The sequence below is a fragment of the Argiope bruennichi genome, chromosome 4 (genome assembly GCF_947563725.1).
Source record: "Argiope bruennichi chromosome 4, qqArgBrue1.1, whole genome shotgun sequence".
NCBI classification, from domain to species: Eukaryota; Metazoa; Arthropoda; class Arachnida; order Araneae; family Araneidae; genus Argiope; species Argiope bruennichi.
The window spans coordinates 58,150,234-58,172,855 of record NC_079154.1 but is presented as its reverse complement, the minus strand read 5'-3'; the positions used below and the strand labels follow the sequence as shown (position 1 = coordinate 58,172,855).

Here is a 22,622-nt window from a genome sequence, read left to right as displayed (position 1 = left end):
CCTGACATTATTGGGGATACTTCTAATATCAACAAAATGATGTCGTTTTATTTTATTCTCTAATTTTTGTACAGTATGTTCTTAACTGCATTTGAAAAAATGTTCTACTCTTTTAACTAAAATGAATTTAAAATAAAATTTAATTCTCAGAAAAAAATGATAATTTTCATTTATTGAATTTCGGATAAGCTTCAATTATGTAAAACCCGCCTCCCCCTCTTTTTTTTGCAAATATATTAACCAAAAGTAGCCAATTATTGGAATATGCCCATCTAACCGAGCTTTTAGACAGCCAGTCATATCTCAGAAATGTTTGTTATATTTACTCACGAAAAATGCAGTCCAAAAATTTATACACAATGGGGAGTGCTTAAAAATGAAATGTTTTGTTTTCTTCTAGTGGGGTCTCCCTTATTGATACTGTTTGTCAACATAACAATCAGAACAAAAATTGGGTGATATTTTGTACAATAACTGTAATAATAATAATAAATCGCTCGCTCACTAGATCAATGTTTAGCTCGAAAAATATATCTTTTTTTTTTTTATTGCATAAAATGAACAAGTTTTTAGAAGTATAAATTTAAAAAAACGATAGTATGGATGAATTTTATAAGTTTTTGTGTCAAACAGTATCATATACATCAAACCATATAAGAAAAACGCTTCTTTCTTGATCAAAAATTTTTTGGATAAATAACAAGAGATATTTGTACATATCATGTATTAAAACAAATGAATATCTCGTGTTTTTTATTATTTTTAATTTATAAAGTAAATTGTTGAATGTATGGGGAATTTTAGATAAACATAAAATTTTAAAGAAAATGTGAAAAGAAAATATGAGCAATGACATCCATATGAAGAATTTAGTGAATCCCTATAAATAATGTTTAAAAATACACACAAAATTTGTTTATGAAATTAATAGCAATAACGTCCTATATTTCCTAATTCAACAAAAAGGTCCCCGAAAAGAGAGGAAAAAGTAATTAATGTAAAATACTTATTTGATTAAAATACATTATTTTGGAATTATAATAATGCGTCAATATTTTACAACCAGTTTTGAATATTAATACCCAAAATTCATATTTTCTCTCTTGTAACACATGGTGAGATCGATTTGACGTTCAAAGAAAGAAAGGGGTTCCATATGTATTATTTTAAATATAAGAGACCCATTAAAACTTAAAATCATAACAGTAACAGGATCTTGGCTTTTAGTTAGGCTGTCTTTTTCCATAGTGCGCAAAACCCTTTTCGCTAATTACGTCGATAAGTTGACGTTCCGAAAACAAGCCAACAAAAACTTTAGGCGAAAATCTTATATATTTAAACATGTACCCAATAAATTAGATATGGTAGTTAATCTTTCTCCTCCATAGTCTATTTTAGACTATCAGTAAAAATTTGATTTTCATTAGTTGCGAAAATCTGTGTTTCATTCTGCCTAAGAAGAAATAACAGCGAATTATGTTTAATAAAATTTATCAAAAAATTTCCAGGTTTATAATAAATGTCCCTGATTTTTTTTCCAACCTCTCGGAATTTTCTGAGGATTCCCGGTCAGCTGACCTCTCTATTGAATAGAAATGTACCAGTATTAAATTTTAATTATGTTATATCCTCGCACATTTGTCATCAAACCTTTTTGAAAAATACTAAATAAATAAATCGTGTCTTGGACTTATAGACAGTATAATCATCCATTATTATTATTAGATAACGAGACTTAATCCTAAAAAATTTAAGGAAAACTGATCCTATATATATTTGTTAGGAATTGATTCACTTTAAGTTTTAAAAGTATTAAATTATATAAATACTCATAGTAAAGATTCAGTGGATCCATTCTTTGTAATAAAGTGTGGGCATATCTTTCCTTAAAATATTCTTTAATCTTCCATATGTGACATAATTTAGATGGGAAATTTCTCGTAGCTAACTCTCACTATTTCCAAGGAAAATAAAATAGAAGTTCATAGATTATTCCATTATCTATTGTTTCTCTAAATAGTAAGTAATAGAGGAGTTAAGTATAAACTGTTTGATGTGATTTATTAAATCTTATAAAAAACGTAGATGGATAACAAAAGAAATTTCTTGGAAAAAAATTTATTATTATTATTATTGATTGAGATTGTATTATTTTTGAAATTGTAGTTACCAGCTATGCTGTATAGTTTCAAATCTCAGACAATCTCTTCAAATCATAGTAATTTTTTTTTTCACTTGTCATACTGTAAAAATAAAATCCAATTCAAAAAAATATTTTTTTCCCTTAATATCATCAAAAATTTATAAGTGTTCAAAAACTTGAAAAATAAAACTTAGTTTTGAATAAAATCTTGCAACTGTTTTTACCACATTTTCATTATCAAAATAACAAGCAGTTTGACAATCCTATACCAGGAAAGAAATTTTTGAAAAATTAAATGGCTATAACAAAATTATTATTATTATTATTATTATTATTTTTTTTGAAAACCTGGACATAGTGTTTAAATTTCCACAAATGCATAAATTGATAATTACATTTAAATATTACTACTTAAAGTAGTTAATATTTTGGTTCCTATTTAATAATTAACAGATTCTTGTAGTTTCTTAGTTGATGGTGGAAAAGCATGCTTGAACAAAATACTGTTACTTATAGTCTGATTGGATACAAATGCATCTTTGAATGAATTTATTAAAGCATAGATTGAATCAAATCAACAATAAAAACAACCACAAACTATTAATTTAAGAAATTTTAAAACGTAATCAATTTAACAGAACTAGTTGTCCATTCATTAAATTATCAGTTACGTATTCGTAATCTCTATTAAGTAATATCGGGGAGAAAAATGATGAAATTCAGTAATTATGAAAATGCAAATGAAATCACTTATTCAAAATACTATATTATTAAAACTGTAATTAGAATTCTTTTTATAACATTTAAAAATATTTTTGCACTAAGCCAGAAAAATAAAACGTTTTGGCTCAATTTTCTGGTCTTGTATTAGACACAACTTTCAATTATTTATATGCTCTGCTAATATAATTTTTAAAAATTTAAATAGCGAAATTTTGGGAAACTTTATTGTGTCCAAACTTGATATAACAAACTTCTAAGTAAACAAGAAGAATTTGATTTACCTATTTGGCATTTTGGTAAATTTCTATATAAGTATGTGCAATTTTTATCATAATTCAGCTGAAATTAATTTCTTTTACATGATGCTTATTCAAAACTACACTTATTACAAGATATTCACATGACTGAACATGAATAAAAGTATTCTAAAATATGAAGTTAATTTTAAATAGTGTTTTTTATTGCTCTTCATAGATTGGAAAGAATAGGCAAGGATGGATTTTTTTAAATATAGAAACAAAACAAAAAAAATTCATTTCGGAAAACTTAGTGAATTATGCATAATTAGAGAAATTGTTTGAAATAGAATCTAAAAATAAATACACGAATAAAACATTTTTTTCAGTTAAAACAGAAATATAAATAATTGGTTTTGCTTAGAACACGTGGCCACGAATCCAAGAACACGTGGATTAAACGAATTTACACACGCACAGTTTTATGGCTAACAACACTAATTTATTAGACAACACAATTTTAATGCTTGTATCATAAATGAATGTATCATTGTTAATTTCATAGTATGCTGATTATTTTTATGACAATGATTCCTTTGATGATATGCATTGTTAGAGTTGTTACTTGGTTATAGAAAAACAATTCTCTATACCTTTGTTATTCAATATACCCCAAATTTAAACAAATTCAGTCTTATTTTTAAGTCGCTTTTTACATTTAAGTTTTTAATATTAAATGAAGATTTTAGGACTGGCACATGTTGGGTAATTAAAACTTCCAATTAGAAACTTGGCAGCTGTTTAAAATGACTTTAAGATAAGTTGTGTGGAAATTTTCAATACTTTTATTTAAATTATTAGAATGTATATGTTAGAAAACATGCCACTGTTCTTTCCCCCTTCCTATAACCCTAATAGTTACAAGAAAATTTTTCGAAAATATTTGGACTTCAAAAAAATCAATGGAAAATCTTTGAACATCAATTTTTCTAGAATTTTGTTTGATAGGGAAGCAAAGAATGTGAATTCTTCGAAGGATATAATTTGAAATTTATGTAAAGAATTTAATAATATACAAACAAGAAGTTTAACCTGCTGTATATTAAAATAGCAAATTGTGTTTTAATTTCTTCAAAATATGAACACATTTTGTTTGTATTAAATTTCAAGTTTATAATAAAACATTTAAAATCATAGCGGATTTACTGTCAATTTGCAAATTATTTTTGTTTAAATTCAAAATATTAGCTTTTTTTTTTTTAATTTGATATATTTCTAACGAAACGTTAATGTAATAAACAGCCTAACATGGTAACCTGGCGGCTGTCTTTTGCAACCCTCTCTGAATATTCATCAATTAGTGGTGACTGGAAATTCTTCTGTCAAAGCTTATTGGTTGATTCCTGAGCCAATTTGGCGAGAGAAAAGCAATGACTTACCACGCTTGGAAGACGCTTGGCACACTCTTACGCTGTTTTCACATAGTGTTGGTTGTTTTATTCTTGTGTTAGTATTTTCTCACCCGCTTGTTTTGAAATCGCTTTCGTCTGGATTGCAATAAAAATGAAGCAGGCACTTGAATCAGTCGGACAACGGAGGATTTTCAACAAAGGTAAATAATAAATCATTTTATTAAAATACTGCCATAGTAGATTAATGAATAAGCATTAATAAATAATCTTATTTATTTCATTTTTTGTTGTTTATGAAGTGTTGGTATTTTGATCAAATTCCAATTTAGTGTTGTACTTACGACATTAACGCAAATTAAAAAAAGGAAGACTTGAATTGCTTGCTTTCTGTGTAGCAATTGCTTTTTTTTTTTTTTTTTTTTTTGCAAAGTAGGAATTTAATAATTTATAAACTCTTTATAAATAGAATTGAAGTTTTTTTAATGTGATAATGGAAATGAAATATTGGATTATTATTTTTTTATGTCTTGTAACATTAAAATTTATTATCAGATTTATAAAATTTATTTTATTATTAGATTAAAATTTATTAGTAGATTAGAATTATTGTGTATTGAATTTTTAGTAAAATAAAAAACATATGTTATTTGATGCTGATCATTCAGGGAAGTTTTCTATTCTATTATGTTTAACTGTGCTAGTTTCAAAAAGGTTAGTTTTTACTTTTCAAAGTGAAATATTATGTCGAGGCATGGGTATAATATTTTTATGATGATTAATTTTTCTTTTATCTTATTTATTTCAAATTTTTACCTACTGTCTTTAAAATTATTTTGAAGTTCTCAATTTTGAAAGATTAAAAAAAAAAAAAAATGAAAATCCATTAAGATGAATTATTTTACTCTTTTCATAAACCTTTAGGCATTCTGCAATATTGTTGTGATTTGTTTGTCCTTAAAATGATCAAATTTTTTGACATATTTTCAATTACAATTTTTTTAATCTAATCTATTATACAGTTAAGATTTTATCTGCTTGAGTTGTCTTGTTATATTATGTATTAAAATTTTATTTAAATGTGCTTTATCTAAATTTTAAAACTAATTTTGACTTGTATATTTGTCCTCTAGCCCTCCAATCTGCACTTCGCTCTTCGTCTTTGTCCCAAAATGGTAAGATTTTAAAACATTCTTTTTTTCTGGTAAATCTTCATTATTTGTTTACTATTCTTTTTTTATATTGAGTTAGGTTTTGTATTCTTAAACTTGTTGTAAAATGATATCACCGATACAATTTTTGATATAGGATAGATTAAAAAACATGAGTCAATCCTTTTCAAAACCGTGAAAGGGGAAAATATCATATCAAATTTAGGACTTTGCCCTCTTTAAATCCCTCATAATTCTGGCAGTTATCATTTCTGAAAAATTCCAATTGTCATCCTTAATAAAATCTAATCATGATATGTTTAGATGATGCTTAAAAAAATGTATATATATATATATGTAGATTTAATCAAAGAAACATAGCCATCGATTCCTAGCTAATTAAGTTGGCATACTCTTGATTGATATGATTCGTCTCTGATAATAATAATAATAATAATAATGGGGGGGGAGGGTGCATCTATCTCATACCTTTCTATGAAATAGACTATTGGACAAAAAGCAAACGTATTTCACAAAAGCATCTGTATCAAGATGATAATGAGAAACTTATATAAATTTTGTCAAATTTTATTAGTTCTGTGATTGATTAAAAGTTTTTAGAATTTTTGCTATTTTAAATTTAATGCATGATTCATTTCAATCTACTGCTGTATTTGTTTCTATTTATTGTTTCGATCTGTGATCAATTGGGTTGTTAAAATACTTAGCCAGAAGAGTTATTATTAAAATTAATATGTGCAATGGATATTATTAAGATTAAACATATATGATAATTGTTTGGCTAGCAAAATTCAAGACTATTTCATTTAACGAGTGCAGCATTTGCTAATAAATTTTCAACTAAATGTAATACTATCATTGAAACATCTATAACATATTAAGATTTATTTTATTGTTCATGAATTCTATGGACATATGGAAAGAATTCCCACTACTTTTGTGATGAATAAGAAACTGAGATGCAAGAGGAAGTTCAGATTTTTTTTCTTTTAAAGTTTTTTTTTTTTTAATGTTATGTAAATTGAATAGAAAAGAAAAATTTTATTGACACATAATTTCTAAATTTGCACGATTTAAATGATGTCATTTGTAAAGTGAATGAATTTATAATGAATATGAATTATAATTTCATGATTTCTTCTATAAGTAGTCATGAAGCGAAAAAAAATTTTGTATCTATGTATAAACAAGAAAAATATTAAAATTGTATTTTTGATTTTTTTTTCCCCTGTATGTTAAGAAAAATAATCTGGAATCCTTTTTATATATTTTCTTTTGCAGTATTTAATGGAATTGTTCTTAGAATGTGTTTTTTCATTGGTGTTAATTAGTATTAAACACATTTCTGCATTTTGTGCAAATTTTATATATTGTAAGAAAAATGGGATGAGAATTTGAACTTGTTCACTTAACAGATTTAGAAAATTTAGATTAAATCGAATTCTTTCAAATCCGTATAAATTTCTTTCAACAGATGATTTGTGAAAGTCAGGGCTTGAAATAAAATTGTACAGTATGTAGAAAAAGTCAAATTAATTTATGTTTAATTATTGTAGTGTTATTATTTTAGTAATTTTTTCACAATACTTAAGTAATACTATCGATCAAATTTGTATATTAATAAGTCTTTAATTTACAGATCCTGTAGCATGCAAGGGAAAATGTAAGATAACTGAGAATAAAACTGCATCTGCTTATAGACCTAATACACACAAGCCGAAATCCACTGAAGTTATGGCTGCAAGTTGTGAAAATCCTCTCCTGATAGATATGAATGAGAGTAGTTCGTCACGCAGTCCTGATAGTGAAGCCATCCCATTTTTAACAAAAAGTGCATTTGATCGGGAAAGTTTGAACACAGTTCAAAATCAAGCTGCATCATTATCTCATCTACCTAGTATGCATATTCCCAATCCTGCAGACGCAATGGCTACAAATTTTCAAAATCCTTGCCTAATGAAGAACAACAATGAGTATAATTTACCAACCAATCATGTTACTGAAACCTCTTTATCTGATCTGCATTTCTGGGTAAGGAATACTCACATGGCTTCAATTCAAGAAACTTTAAATATGGTTCCTAGTGATGACACTGATGCTTGGATTATAAAGAACCGTCTAATGGCATTGCAGCAACTAAAGTCTGATTTTCCTGATCAATATTCCTCCAGTCTTAGCCTTTCTCCTCCAAGCATGACCGATTCATCTGGTAAGATATTTGTTTTTCTTAGTTTTAAATTTTGATGTTTTTCTACAAAATTGGTTCAATGAAAGGATGTTTGGTTAACAAAATTGAAATTTCTGATTTTATGGATCTATTTTCAAATACAGTGTTTACCATTAAGAGTTAATAATAAGTGACTTTTTTTTTTCTCTTGGCAGTACATAAATGCTTATTTCTGAAATTTATTGTGAAATCATATAGATTCCTTATATTTTTCTATGCAGAGCAGTTTTCGGTACATTTGTAGTACTTGTTATCTTTACATATTCTGAAAGATTTGCCTTTAGGTATTCGAAATCATATAGTTGAAAAATTGTATTTATAAGATATCTATTGCATATATAAATTTAGATAGTTGAATGTTATTTCAGTCAATGATATAGTGTGGTTTTAATATAAACTTTAATCTCAAATTTTCTGAATTTATAGATTTCTTTTTTCAGTAATGGTCATGTTTATTATTAAAATATTTGTGTGTACTCCACTTCATATTATTTTTCTTGCGGTTATGCGAACATAGCTCTTTTTTAAAAAAATATTTATTGTGGTTTATTTTAATTACTACTTGTTGTCTGCTGCTTATTTTGAATTTAAAAGTGTTTTTACTTTTTCAGGGGAAATATCTCCAGTGTCAATGTATAATCCATCAGATCTTGGAGCTTTCAATATTTCACCATTGTCATCTAGAAATTCACTTTCATCTGCAAATAGTTCTTTGAAAGATGCTCCTCTTACTAATGAAAAATGTAAATTCGAAAAACATGATAGGTAAATATTTACATGTTTAAATATTATCTTAATCGTAATGAAATGTATATATCTATTCATAAATTTCTGTTTTAACATTATTGTTGCAACATGTTTTCTCTACTGCATAAATAAAAATGGGACAGTTGAATTAAATGCATATTTTAACTTTTTTTTTTAATTTTTAATATGAAATCAATCAAACCAGTAATAATTTTTCTTCTTTGTAATTTATATAAATTCAAATTATTATGATTATTTCTATTATTATTTTATTTACATTATTTGAGTTGACTTTTTTAAAAAAATAAAAGGCTTTACAATTAGCTTTTCCCTCTATTTTGTGTGTTAAAATATTACGAGTGATGTACGGAAGTCATTATTTCCATTCATTGACATTTGTCTAATTATAATTTTTTTTTTCTTTTCTCTAGGTCTATCATGCATCAACAAGATGGAATAAAATTAGAATTAATGCTTGGAAGAAATTTTTCAAAGAATGAAAAATCTTCTGGGGAGAATTCTTTATTCCGTGGCAAATTACAATCTGGATTCAAAACTGATCAAAGTACTGGAGTTATTGATAAAAATACAAAGCAATATTTGTATGAGAAGTCATATCAAGAAAAAGAAACAGGGCCAAAAAATTCAAAATCTGGAAGTAGTAATGTAGACTGTTGTGAGACATTTCATAATAATCATATGGACAAGAATAAAAATAATGTAGCTAAGTTGGCAAGCTATGATGTTGCTTCTTTGATGGTTCTGAAATCCACAACAGGCTTCTTTGATTCTCATTGTCATATTGATTTATTGTTGGCTCGTGAGAAGTTTCAAGGTACATATGCTGATTATATGGCTCAGCATAAAGATAGTTATCCGCAAAGCTATAAGGGTTGTATAGCAGTCTTCTGCAAGCCATTGACATTTGCTAAGGTAAGGATTTTATTGAAAGTTTATTTTTATTTTTTTATCAGCTTAACTTTTTAAATATCTTAATATACATCTAAAAAATTGTCTTAAAAACAATCTGAAACAAGGTTGAAAAGATTGTTATCTTTTGAACGCTTTTTTTAGTACTCAACATTTTTCAAAAATTGTTATATAAGTTTGTACTTCAGTTCTATTCAGATTTAATGAAAAAGGAAATTTTTTCTTTAAAAACAATTCTTTTATTGGTGACTGAGATGTACGTTGTCCATTTTCAAATCTTTTCTTAAATTTTAATAGATTTAAGGCTAATTAGTATGCATGTATGATTTTTACAAAGGATATTTATGATTTAATTCAAAAATGTTTTTCTTGTTTTCATGTCAGATTGTTTAGACAACCATATTCTTGTTTGAAAAAATACTAATGGATCCTTCTTCCCTTTCAAACTAAAATAAAAACTGTGTTTATATAAAGGTTACATTAAACATACATTTCTTCTTTACAGAAACAAATGTGGCAAAAACATCTTGAGCAAGATAATGTTTGGGGAGCTTTTGGTTGTCACCCAAAATCAGCAAAATTTTATGATGGCAAAACAGAAGAAGATTTGTTAAATGCTCTGAACCATCCAAAAGTTAAAGCCTTAGGCGAAATTGGATTGGATTATTCAAAGGGGTAAGTTAGAGGTTTAAATCACTTTTTATTTTTTTACAAATTCATCACATTCCATATCAAAATTTCACTGTTCATTCATAGCAGAGAGAACCAATTGCTGCTATGATGACTATTATAGCTATTCTATGGATAATTAAAAATTGATTATAATTAATGATACAAATGGTTCAAGAAATAAGTTCATTAGTTCTGCCAGACGTATAAAAGTGTATCTGAATACCATTTAATAATATGAGACCTTTGTTTTCTGTATTAATACTCATACTTCATTACTGATTTTTATTTTGGTGATAATAAAGTTGCATTTAATTACTTCATGCTATTAAAGATCCTCTCTGTCTTCATTTCTAATATAAGATCTTTAGATTTTCTTGTCATTATGCTTACAGAAATTTTTTAATTCGTTTCCACCGAAAGAAAATTTGTTGCAGAGTTTGTTAAGAAACTGCATCTGTGTTTGGTAGATATTTTGTCTTATTTTACTACTAAATTTTTGTGACTGATCTAGGGTTACGGCTTGATTCAGCAGGCCTTTAAATTTTATTTATCTGAAATCTCCCTATAAAATAAGAGAGAGAGTTAATCTGTTTTGTTTATAGTTTGTTTAATTGAATTTTAAGATTAATAAGTAATTTTTGTCTTTCCTTCTTTAGAAATCAGTGTTCAAAGTTAGAACAACATCATGCATTTAGAAGGCAATTAAGAATTGCCCAAGAAAGGAAACTGCGGCTGGTAATCCATTGTCGGGATGCTGATGCTGATACTATTAAAATTATGCATGAAGTAAGTAAAAATGTTATAAATAACTCTCATCATGTATAGGTAATCTTAACCTTTATTTAACTCATTATTTACTAATTATCAATATAATGATTATTTCACCAAATATGTTTTAATTGGTATCTTGATCTTGTAAGATACATTGAAACTTTATTTTGGCATTTTTGTCTCAATGCCTGAATGGCATTTGGGATTTAATTTTTTTTAGGACTGTGAGTCTTTATTAAATGATTATAAAAATATTTCCTATATGTAGTTCATGCATCATTGGCATATTGAATCACATTTTTATATGCATATATTTTTTTTCTTTTAGATACTACCTAGAGACACGATTTTCCACTTGCATTGCTTCACTGGTAGCTGGAAAAGGGCTCAAAAGTGGATACAAGAATTTCCTAATGTTTTCATTGGAATCACAAACTTGGTGACATTCCCTTCTGCTACTCCAACTCATGAAGTAGTTCGGCAGTTGCCTTTAGAACGTCTGTTACTAGAAACAGATGCACCTTATTTTGTACCTTCAGTGGTAAGTGTTTTTTTTTTTTTTTCCCCTTCCACATAATGTCATATATATATCTAAATATATAGCTTTAAAATATATACTTTAAACAGTATTTCTGACTGCTGAATATTTCATTTTAGTGTACAGTGTCTTTCAAAATGTTTTGCTCCAAAACTAAAAACCTTAAATTTATTTGCTATGAGCAAATTTATATTAATATTTTTTTAGGCAGTTTTTGCATTAGAAATTTTAAGTTTTATCCCAGCAAAAATGTAGCTCAAAAAACATTTTCATTTCTTAATAACATGAAATTATTCAACTTTAAAATGATCTAAGAACTATTGGATTAAGGTACAAATTTATTTATAACTAGAAGGTTAACTATTATAACTTTTACAAAATGTTTTGATTTGCTATGAGTCAATTTTTAATACTCTATTTATTTTTTAATTAATATTTCTTTTGCGTAGGTTCCCAAAGGTACTAATTCTTCCCATCCTGGTATGGCCATACATGTTGCAGCTCACATTGCTGCACTTAGAAAGATTTCTGTGGATACAGTTCTACACTGGACATCTACCAACACACGAATTGTCTACAACATAACATAAAAGCTTCATTCTACTGTGATAATCGAGTCTAAGGATGCTTACATCATCTACTGTCATGAGGTTACTCGTGATATTTTTCTCAGGATGGAATCCTCAAGAGCAAACTGGATTGCTGTAAACCGTACAGAGAAGTGTTTTTTGCTTCAGTTGATATTTTCTACCACTTTCAAGCTACTGAGCATTTATTTTGTTATGAAATAAGAAATTTGTGTGTGTATATTACACAAGAGATTTATTTTTTGTCAATGAATCTCCTAAATTGACTATTCAAGCATTTGGCTTACAGTTAGCACTATAGTGGGTGTAATTTTTGGGAGTGCAAGTTGAACTACTGTGAAATGTCAGAATCTTCTGTTTATACCTGAAAACAGGATCTCTGAACAGTCCACTTCTGAGTGAAATGACAAAATCATTTATAATTGTGATTGCTGTGAAGTTTTTTGTTTAATATGCCTTTATTAGTTCTGGAAATTAGTTGGCACTAAATTGTTTACATTTTATACATGATTTTTTATTTTCTACCATCAAGTGTTCCTGTGGTGTCACTTTTTATTTTTTTAAGTAGTACACAACTTGCGTGTACAAATTTGTTATAAATAAAATGTTCTTTAATTTGAAATTCAAATTAAACAAAAATTTATAATATGCTATTAAATTTGCAACCCAAATTATTCTGGCAAGATATTTTTAACATTTAGTTTAATAATAAAAAAATTGTGATTCTTTTATTTAACACTAAATTTATTGTTAAATTTACAATTGATTTCAGTAAGAAAGCACTAATAATCTAAAGTATGTAAATAGTTTGATGAATTTTAAATGAAATACAATGTTTAAAAATGATTCTCTACTTTCCTCATATTGTTCCTTCCTGTAATGTCATTGATATACTCTACGGGAAATAGGAAGTCCACTGCTGTGGTTTGTTTTATTACATTATCCAAATCTGCATACAGTTTTATGTAAGGCTATTCTTTGATTTTTGAATTCTATTTTATAAGTTAGTTCTTATTAGATTGTGACCAATTTTATCACTGAAATAAAAAGTAATCCCCTTTTTATTAATTTGCTTTTTGAATATTTTATAAAATAAAAATATTAAACATATTTTATGAAATAAAAACATTATTCTTAACGTGATTGAATATTAACATTAATTTTGTCGACTTTACTTTTTAACTCAACCTGGACATATTTCCTATAGCTTTCATAGTTTATGCTTTAAGTAGCATTTAAACGATAACTTTTCAAAAATCTGTCTTCTAAAATATTCAGCTTTATACTGTTTAAAATACAATTGGAAGAGCATTTGGCAGTTCATTTTATGTATTAACTCGTTTTTCTTAATTCAACCTAGACATATTTCTTATAACTTTTATAATCATTTTAAATAGTTTACATTATAGATGAGTCGTATGGAAGTATTTTAAAGTTTCCATGTCTAGAATAGCCTTTTCTGTGATACAAAACAATGCTTATTGCATTATTTTAATCATATAGATTAATTTTTAAAATAAAATAAGATGCTGGAATTGTAGAATTGTATGAAAATAAGTTATCAGTGTGTACCATGAAAATATCTTGCTAATTATTGATAATGATCCTTTTATAAAGGCAGTTTTGCACTAAACTTACAAAGTAAAATTAAATTTTTTAATTGACTTACTTTGAATGTGATCTTATGATTTCTTTCTTCTAAGACCCATGATGAAGATGTTTCTGAGGTCTTCCATTTTAATTGAAATTTAATTTAAATCTCTACAAGTGTTCTTGTTCATATATATCATTTCATGTTGATCATTCTCAATTGATTGTTTTGTATGTTATATCTATAAAATTTACATCATGTAATGTATATGAATAATAATTTGATTTTATGTATTCTGATTCAATATTGTTTCCCATTAAATATAAAAAAATAATTTTTTTATTGCATGATATATATTTCTCAGGATCAAGAAGTTTTATAAACCTGTAATTGTATTAGTATGGAAGAATAATTTTATTTTCATAACTGCATTTATTCTGCTAAAATTTATATATGTGTATGCAATATATATATAAATGTATTGTGCCCTTTTCTTATGTATTCGATGTGATGAATTTTAGTGAACTTGTTTTTTTCTCAACTGTAATTTATACTTTACAAACTTTTAAATGTATTCAAATAAGACTAATTTTTTCTGTAATTTAGTATGTTTCTTTTTAATAAATTGCTTTTATCCATTTAAATTGGTTTCCTCTTAGTTTTAGCTTTCATGAGAAGCTTTAGAACACCTTCAGCAGTTATATTACATTAGGTGTCCATGGTATGCCTGCATATCGCATTCCATCGAGTCATGGTTGTGAATGTTTACATTTTAAAAAAAAGTTTTAAAGAGAGTTTTTGTCGATTTAAATTATAATATATGTCATCAATAACATTATTACTTTATTCTGGTGTATCTTGAAATTTATTCGAATACTCCGGACATAAATAAATTTTTAAGTATTATAATTGTTACCTTTTGGTGTGAATAGATTCATTTTTTTAAAGGCGAAATCAAGAATATGTCTTATTTTTAAGAAATTATATTATTTTGAAATGCTTTACAAAATTTCTTTTTGTCTGTGTGGATTCAGAAATCATTTCTTGAAAAATACTAACTTCATCTCTTCCATGTTGTAACAGAGATCTCTTATTAAAATTGATATCAAAATGTCCAAACTTTGAAAAGTTGCCTATTATAAAGTCTATTTATGCTACAGAATCTCAATTAAATCCAATCGGTTTCTACCCAAATAACTTTAAAAATCCTTCATTAAAATGCGTTTAGAAGGTGTAACAACTGTGCTGTGAAACATAATTGGTTGTAATTAAGGATTTGCCCTCCACTAGTACATACTGTTAAATCTTTTACTGGTGTCGGTATGACTGTTTCCTTAGACATACAGATGTAGTCATTGTTTAGGACTGCAGATAATATATTTAAAGATAACATACTTCCGGTAGATGTTATAAAATTTAATATATATATATGTACAGGGTTGTCAGCTGAACAGGAAATCCGGGAATCGTCAAGGAATTCCGTAACTTGAAGGAGAGGGATGGAATTAATTTTAAAACTGGAATTTTTTGATAAATCATTAATTGCTGTCGAAAATGACAATTCGCTAGTATTTTTTCCTAAGTAGAATGAAACATTGTCATTTGATGAAAATCAATCATTGATTGTCGAAACAGAGGTTATCCACATTTCTGCATATGCACCAGGTTGGGGAATATTTCTACTTCCGAGGGATTGGCATTTCGGATATGTAGCCACGTTAGTGCTTTTTCAGAATTTCCTACAGTTCTGAAGAACAACTCTTGTGATCTAAACTAAATTGTTGATTCAAATTGTGTTAGCTCTTCTGTGTCTACTAACCAGTTTATTCTTTGCCTTACTTTACTTTCTAAAGTAATGTACTTTACTCAATTTTCCTGCATTATTTTTACTATTGCAATAATAATTTGATGACATGTAATTCCTTCACTTATCATCTCAAGAAAGATTCGCAATTGAATCTGGGTTTGGCGTTAAACCAAAACAGTTTAGGTTAAATAATAATGGCTAAATTAACATATTGACATAATTAGTGAAAATGGTTTTGTCTTTGCTATCTATGGGATAAAGCACCCTAACTAAGACCCAGCTTCTGTTATTGTTATAATTTTGAACTTTAATGCGTCGCTTTTATTTAAAAAGATATTATATAATAGAACCATTCTCTGTCTCTCTCTTTATGTATATATATATGAAATAAGAATCTATTTTTTCGAAATTCAAATCGATCGCACTACGATTATGAAAGCATAAATTTTGAGCATTAATATTCTAAATTATTTTAATGTGAATGTAAAATATCGACACATTAATATAATTTTAAAAGAATTTATTTTAATTAAATATTTTGCTATAATTAATTTTTTTTTCCTTGATATCTTTCTGTTAAATTATGAGGTATTCTAAGTTAAAAAGAGGAAAACAATTTTTTCAAATACAGTTATGAACATAGTGTGCAATAAATGCGGAAAATAAATTAAAACAACATCATTTTGAGGATAGGAGAAACATTGGAAATTCCACGTTTTTTTTTTTTTTTTTTTTTTTTAAACGTAGAAGTATCGGCGAAATTTCTTTAAAAACTTAGATGTATCATGGAAAATTCAAACTGTTTGAATTATCGTGTTTACATGTTTCTGAAAAATTAGGCAACCAACCCGAAGTTGAATTTGGCTCAAAATTTGACATTATGGACGTTAAATCATTGTACCGAATTTTATCTATTTATGATCTAGGTGAAAGTGAAAATATTATGATAAGTCTATATTGACAAGTGAAGTCTATATTGGCAATATCATTTCTACATTAAATAGCGCAATTGCTAATTCTAAATGTAGCTTTAAAAGTTCCAGAAATAAGAACCGAAAATAATTCCTCTAAAGTAGTCGTTTATAGCAAAATCAGAAAGGAGAGAATTAAAAAACACCCCTGAGGCTTTAAATGTTAACTGAGATAAAACATTCGTTATCGAAATAAGGGATATCGTTTGACGGCCAAAAGGATACGATTATAATTTTGATTAAGGAAGAAGAAAGGGAAGACAAAAAGATAGAAGTCCGCGTTGTCCTCTCTTAGAAAAATGATCTGCGTATTTAGCACATATAATTTCTACAAAAGGCGGATCTTATTCCATTCAAAATAGCATTGTAAGTATCAGTTTCTTCGAAAAAAATAATGATTCTTCTTCTTTTGGAATTGATTCGATTCTTTTATTTATTTATTCAGTGTTATTTTAAAAATGCGCTGATTTTTAATTTTTACGAAAAGTGAAAGGAAACAAGCACTTTGACATTTTATCCTAATCAGTTTGAAATTAATGTTTAGTAACTTCTTAATTTTGCATTTGTGTATCTCTTGATTACAACTGTTTGTGTTTCTCCTGAAACCTTTTATGTGGTTTGTAAAACAAAAACTTATAAATAAATAAATTTACAGTCTCCTTTAACAAATAATTAATATAGTCTCCTAAAATCAAATAAATAAAAGTATAGTCTCCTTTAATAAGCTTAAAAAAATGTCCTTTTTCTTTCATTTGTAGTTGTAAGGATTAAAATTTAATTTATACGCATACAGCTTTGTTTAATACTTTTCTCAGTTTCAAATCATAAATATAAGTAACTCATTAGCATAATGTATTTCAAAAATAACAGTCAATAGAATCATTAATTTCTGCCTGTCGGTAATTATTCCACCGCATTTCACTTATATGTATATTGGGTTGAATAGTGTTGCAATCCGTATTACAACATATAATACTTGCCTTATTTAGACGTTCTTTCAACATATAATACTTGCTTCAATACATTCATTTCCCTCGTAAATGATTTTCCTCGTAAAAACATAAATAAAATATTTATTTATATTTTATCATTTCAAATCTCATATTACCGCTTTTGGACTTCTCGCTATGTTATCAATATTTTAAAAGTCTTTTAGCAGATGACATAGAAATAATTTAATGGACTCGTAATTTAATGTAGCACCTGCAGCATAAACAATGAAAATCTAGGAAGGTTCGTTGAATTAACTCTTAAATAACCGGTCAAATATTGCAGTATTAGTGTGGATTGCAAGTTTAGAGATAATTTAATTCTGAAATATTTTTTCACAATAAAATTAAATGATTTGGAATAAGAAGACCCGTCTCCAAATATCCTTTAAAACAAATCATTATGAATCAAGTTTATCAATTTATCTAAAAGATGATTAGTGGTGAAGCCAGCCGATTTCTTACAATGTATCCATCTGATGACTCAACTCCATTTTGTTATGATGTAGCGGAATTTTTAATCCTTTTCTTCTGCATGGACGATATTTAGCCATAATATAACATAACCATGACAATATTTATTTTTAATTCTTAATTTCTCGGTTTAATTCAGATAAATACAAAAATTTAAATGGATTTAATCTTGTTGTGCTTCTAAGAAATATATATATATATATATATATTTTCTTTCGAATATTCTCTTAGTGTTCTCTGGTATGCAGTACCCATTTCATTTGTTTTTTGTTTGCATTAATTTTCTAGATGAAGAAATAGAAAAGCACGTGAATAAACAACATTTTATGTGGCCGCAATTTCGAACAATGTCAATTTATATACAAATCTTCGCTGTGATAATTTATTTTGTATAGGTTACTGTTTTAGAACTAACGATACCGATTTTATAATTGTGAACTATTATAACGCGTACATTTTTACCTTAGCAGGTAATGGCTTACTTCGTTTCGGGAATTTCCTCAATTACGGAAATTTATAAAATTGTGGCTTATATTAAATTTATATATTTTTGAGAAATCTTTAATATTTAATTCAATTTCAATGTTATTATTTTTTAAAGAAAACATTTCCTAATTTCATATAAAGAATATTCTCTTTTCTATTATATTTAATTAGATACCATTAAATAGTTTGCATCAATTGTTTAATGAGTCATTGTCCACTGTTTGTTTTATTTTACAAATCTGAAACTTTGCTCTGGATTATAAAGGAAATATATTGGAAAAATTTCATAGGCCTGATCAAATTTTATACACATTGAAATTTATAAATTTTTTCCTGTAAAGTTTAGCTAATAAGTTTTTTTCTTGAAAAACAAGCTAGAGTGAAATATTTTCATATATGTCTTTTTAATGAAAGAAAATAATTATCTTAATTGAATAACCCGGAAATACTTTAGTGATGTGCTGATATTTAATCCATATTTTATATGCTTTTTAGACAACACATTTCTGTTTCAGTTTCTTTTTATAATTAACAATGGTTTCCACATGATAGAATAGCAATTAATTTTCAATTTTATATGAGAAAAATCTTTTATTTTTCTTAGACTATATGAAGTGTGGAAATATTTAAAAGCCTTCCTTTCAGAATGAGCATGAAGAAATTACTGTTTTATCTATTTTCAATGGTATAAGTAATCTGTTTCAAAGTAAAACTAACTTTTAATAAAGGCACTACTTCCTACTGTATCCTTTTGAAATCTTATAAATTTTCACATTTAAATTTTTATATCTGTTAACTTTATACATATTGCCAATAAAGATATTTTTAAAGGCAGATTTAATTGTGTGTGTGCCTAAAATTTCAAGATGTAATCAATAGCAAATATAATTAGCAGCAGTTTTGTATATTGAAAGGTTCAACTACAAACATGGAATTCGAATTCTTAACTGTTGTATTATATACTTTTGTTTTTAATAATGCTTTAAAATTTACTTTTTATTATCACAAACAAATTTTAAAACATAACAGCAATGTCAAAAAAGAAAGAAAGAAAATTCACTACATTTGCATTTTCATTTAATCTTTATTTTGTTTTGGTAGATTTATAATTTTTTTAATGCTCAAGAAGGTGAAGCATTACAGTTAAATGCATCATAATTTTACTAAGAATTTTAAATGAATTTATGATGAAATTAATTTAACTGATGCTTAATTTTTCCAGCAATTTTATTACAAATGATAGCCTTCTCATACATGATTTGGACAGAATCACTCGTTCTCAAATATTATAATCTCGTGTCGTGTGTTTTATAAGAGATAAATTATTCTTTCAAATGCACAAGTTGATTTTATAATTTGATTTGAATTTAAAATTTTTATATATTTCAAGTATGAAACATAAGTTATTCTGTACTTTTTTCTTTGTTTCTTTTTTGTAATTTGTTGTTTTAACCATCTCTTCTTATTGTTAGACTATAAATTGTAAGAGTTTTATTTTTATAAAAGTTTAATAATAATTATTTTTATTTAAATTTTAAAAAAGAATAATTGTTCATCTAATGGAATTTCATATTTTTCTGCTGCTTTTGTGATTAAACTTAAATGATAGTTATTCTGTATTTAGGATTGAATACAAGAATTCTATATTAATAAAAAGTGTATATTTCTATTCTTGCAAAGTATTTTGCGAGCATCGTAGTGTGACACAAGCTGATAATTTTTTTCACACTCCTTTCTTCGTGTATTCAAGATTTATTTTTCTTTTATTTATTAAGTTTAAGTTTATTTTGTAATTTGTTTATATTCATATGAAAATATATATGTTTTTCATAATATGTGTTATTTAAATGTATATTGATTTATTTTGGTAGAAATTATTTATTTAATTAATGTTAAAGGATTAAATATATAATTATTTAGAAATGAATATAAGGATTCTGTATTAGTAAAAAGTGTTTAAGTTCTCGAAATATATTTTGATAGCATTGCTCAACTCAGAATTGAGTTTATGTAATTGTAAATAAATTACTATTCCATAACTCTATGTGTAAAATTTTTTCCTCTAGTGTCTATCATGTCTGTAAAATTCTTCTTATTATTATTTTGCAATATATCTATACTTATAAAAGAAAATGTATGTGTCTGTATTACTTAGACAAATCAATCACATTTATGATCATGCAATTTGGCACACATATAGCTGTAATGATGTCTCAATGCACCTCAAAGGCTGTATTATAAATTTATTATTATTTTTTTTTATTAATGTGGGTGAATTCAACTGCCATATTTTCTGTCATAAACTGCCAATTTTAAATTTAGAGCGAGTAAGAGTTAAAAATTACAATTTTCAAATGAAGGTGAAGAAGAAATATGTTATTTCACTTTTTTCATATGACATTCATGCAATTAGAAACTTCCTGCTAGATTTTTTATTTTTATTTTTCCTTAGCTGAAAGAAAATTTTTCTTTATAGCTTTTAAGTATATATATTGCATTGTTTAACTCATGATTAATTTTGAACTCAGGATTAATTTAACATTACTCAAGTTTATTTTTTTCCTCAAATGTCATTTTGCTTTGTTTTGCATTTTCTCTATATCCTTTAGTTTCACAGTATTTTATAGAACTTAATTTATAAGAGAACTTTTTTTGAATAAAGGGACTTTTTTTTGTATTTTCATAATGTTGTTGTTCTTAATGATTGGATGTACTTGTTTACTTTTTCTTATTTAGTCTAAATTATTAAGAAAATATACAGGTTTACTAAGAACCCTGTGGCATTGACATCTTTTTGAAAACAAATTAAAGATAATTAATCACTTCTGACATTTTTCAATAGTCAATTTCTCTTTTAAGATTATAAAAAAAAAAATATTTGTTCCTACTTCCTACACAAACATAGTTAGTGAAATATTTCAGTGGATAGATAAAATCTTCCAATGAACTAAAAATTATTTCACAGCTTTCGTATTAGATATTTGATTGTTGATTAATCTCTTTTGAAGCTAAAAATTCAGAAATTCATTGAATAAATGTATATCTTAATTGAAATAACATGAGACTATTCTAAATTCTATTATATGTTACAGTAAAAATTGACCTTTGAAAATTATGTGATTTCCATCAAACCATTTTAATATTAAATATGTTTCCATGATTACTTTTGTAATATGTTGTAGTTCAGCAATTTTCATTTTACTATTTTTTAGAGTGCTATTTCAAAGAATCCTTCCCTTGAAAAAAGAATTATATGTATTTTTAAAATATATGTTTTTTTTTTTTTTTGAAAATGTTTTAGTCAGTTGTTTGTATAGAGTCTCGCTTTCAGAAACTTATAGTTGGCCATATCTGTTTGATCAACAGCGACATACAAAACATTTAAAACTGTTCCAAGAACTATAGAAGCATATGAAAATTGTTTAAGAAGCAAAAAAAAAAAAAAAAAAAAAAAAAATCTGAAGTGCTGTTTTGAAAGTAGAGTGAATACATATATATATAACCCATTTATTCATTTAGTGATATTACCAAAAAAATCCATATTAATTTGAACATAAATGATTAATCAGTTCTGTTTATCTGACTGCTCCACGTGCAACACATGCAAGGTTTTTTTTGATATTTTCTAATGGCTGCGTTAATGTGATCAGATTGCACATATCTGAAATAAAACTTGAATGAAAAGTGATAAAGACAGGACCCTGAATGAAAAATTTTTAAAATCCAGAAATAAGAAAGCCTTTTAAGTACAATAGCTTCCTAAAGATAAACTTTGAAAGGAATTCAATTTTTCAAAATTAGACTTCTAGTGTTACTTGAAGCAGAAAAAAATGGTTTACGAATATCATTCTAAAGTTTATATAACAATACTGCATCACACAAGTTACTAGTAAAAGCACCAATGAAGTATTTCAGAATTCTTCATTTTGGGGGTTTATTCAGAAGTAATGATTCTCTTCCAGTGTTTCATAAAATTACAATATTGCAAAGTTATTACTGTGCTTATTTTTATCCTATTTAAAGTGTGTATGTTTTTATTGTAATAATTCTAAGCCACATTTGCTATAAATTATATAATCATATAATTTCTGTTATATTCAAGGACTCATTAGTTATATTCAAGGACTCAGGGTGGCCAGCATTGCTGCT

The 22,622-nt window shown here is 26.3% G+C and overlaps 1 protein-coding gene across 1 annotated transcript; it reads left to right on the top strand.

The window, feature by feature from the left end:
- The first annotated feature begins 2,861 nt into the window (after positions 1–2,861).
- On the top strand, positions 2,862–13,338 carry LOC129965371 (uncharacterized). The gene is made up of 9 exons (XM_056079203.1): positions 2,862–4,714; positions 5,645–5,686; positions 7,323–7,892; positions 8,522–8,675; positions 9,089–9,590; positions 10,093–10,262; positions 10,916–11,045; positions 11,359–11,571; positions 12,018–13,338. The coding sequence occupies exons 1-9, from the start codon at positions 4,666–4,668 to the stop codon at positions 12,156–12,158; spliced, it is 1,971 nt and encodes a 656-aa protein (XP_055935178.1). The 5' UTR covers positions 2,862–4,665; the 3' UTR covers positions 12,159–13,338.
- Positions 13,339–22,622: the final 9,284 nt, after the last annotated feature.

Excerpts from the sequence above, each read along its gene's own strand:
- LOC129965371 (XM_056079203.1), top strand. The coding sequence starts at position 4,666 with ATGAAGCAGGCACTTGAATCAGTCGGACAACGGAGGATTTTCAACAAA. Across the intron at positions 4,715-5,644 it reads ACGGAGGATTTTCAACAAAG|CCCTCCAATCTGCACTTCGC; the intron begins GTAAATAATAAA and ends TTTGTCCTCTAG. Across the intron at positions 7,893-8,521 it reads AAGCATGACCGATTCATCTG|GGGAAATATCTCCAGTGTCA; the intron begins GTAAGATATTTG and ends TTACTTTTTCAG.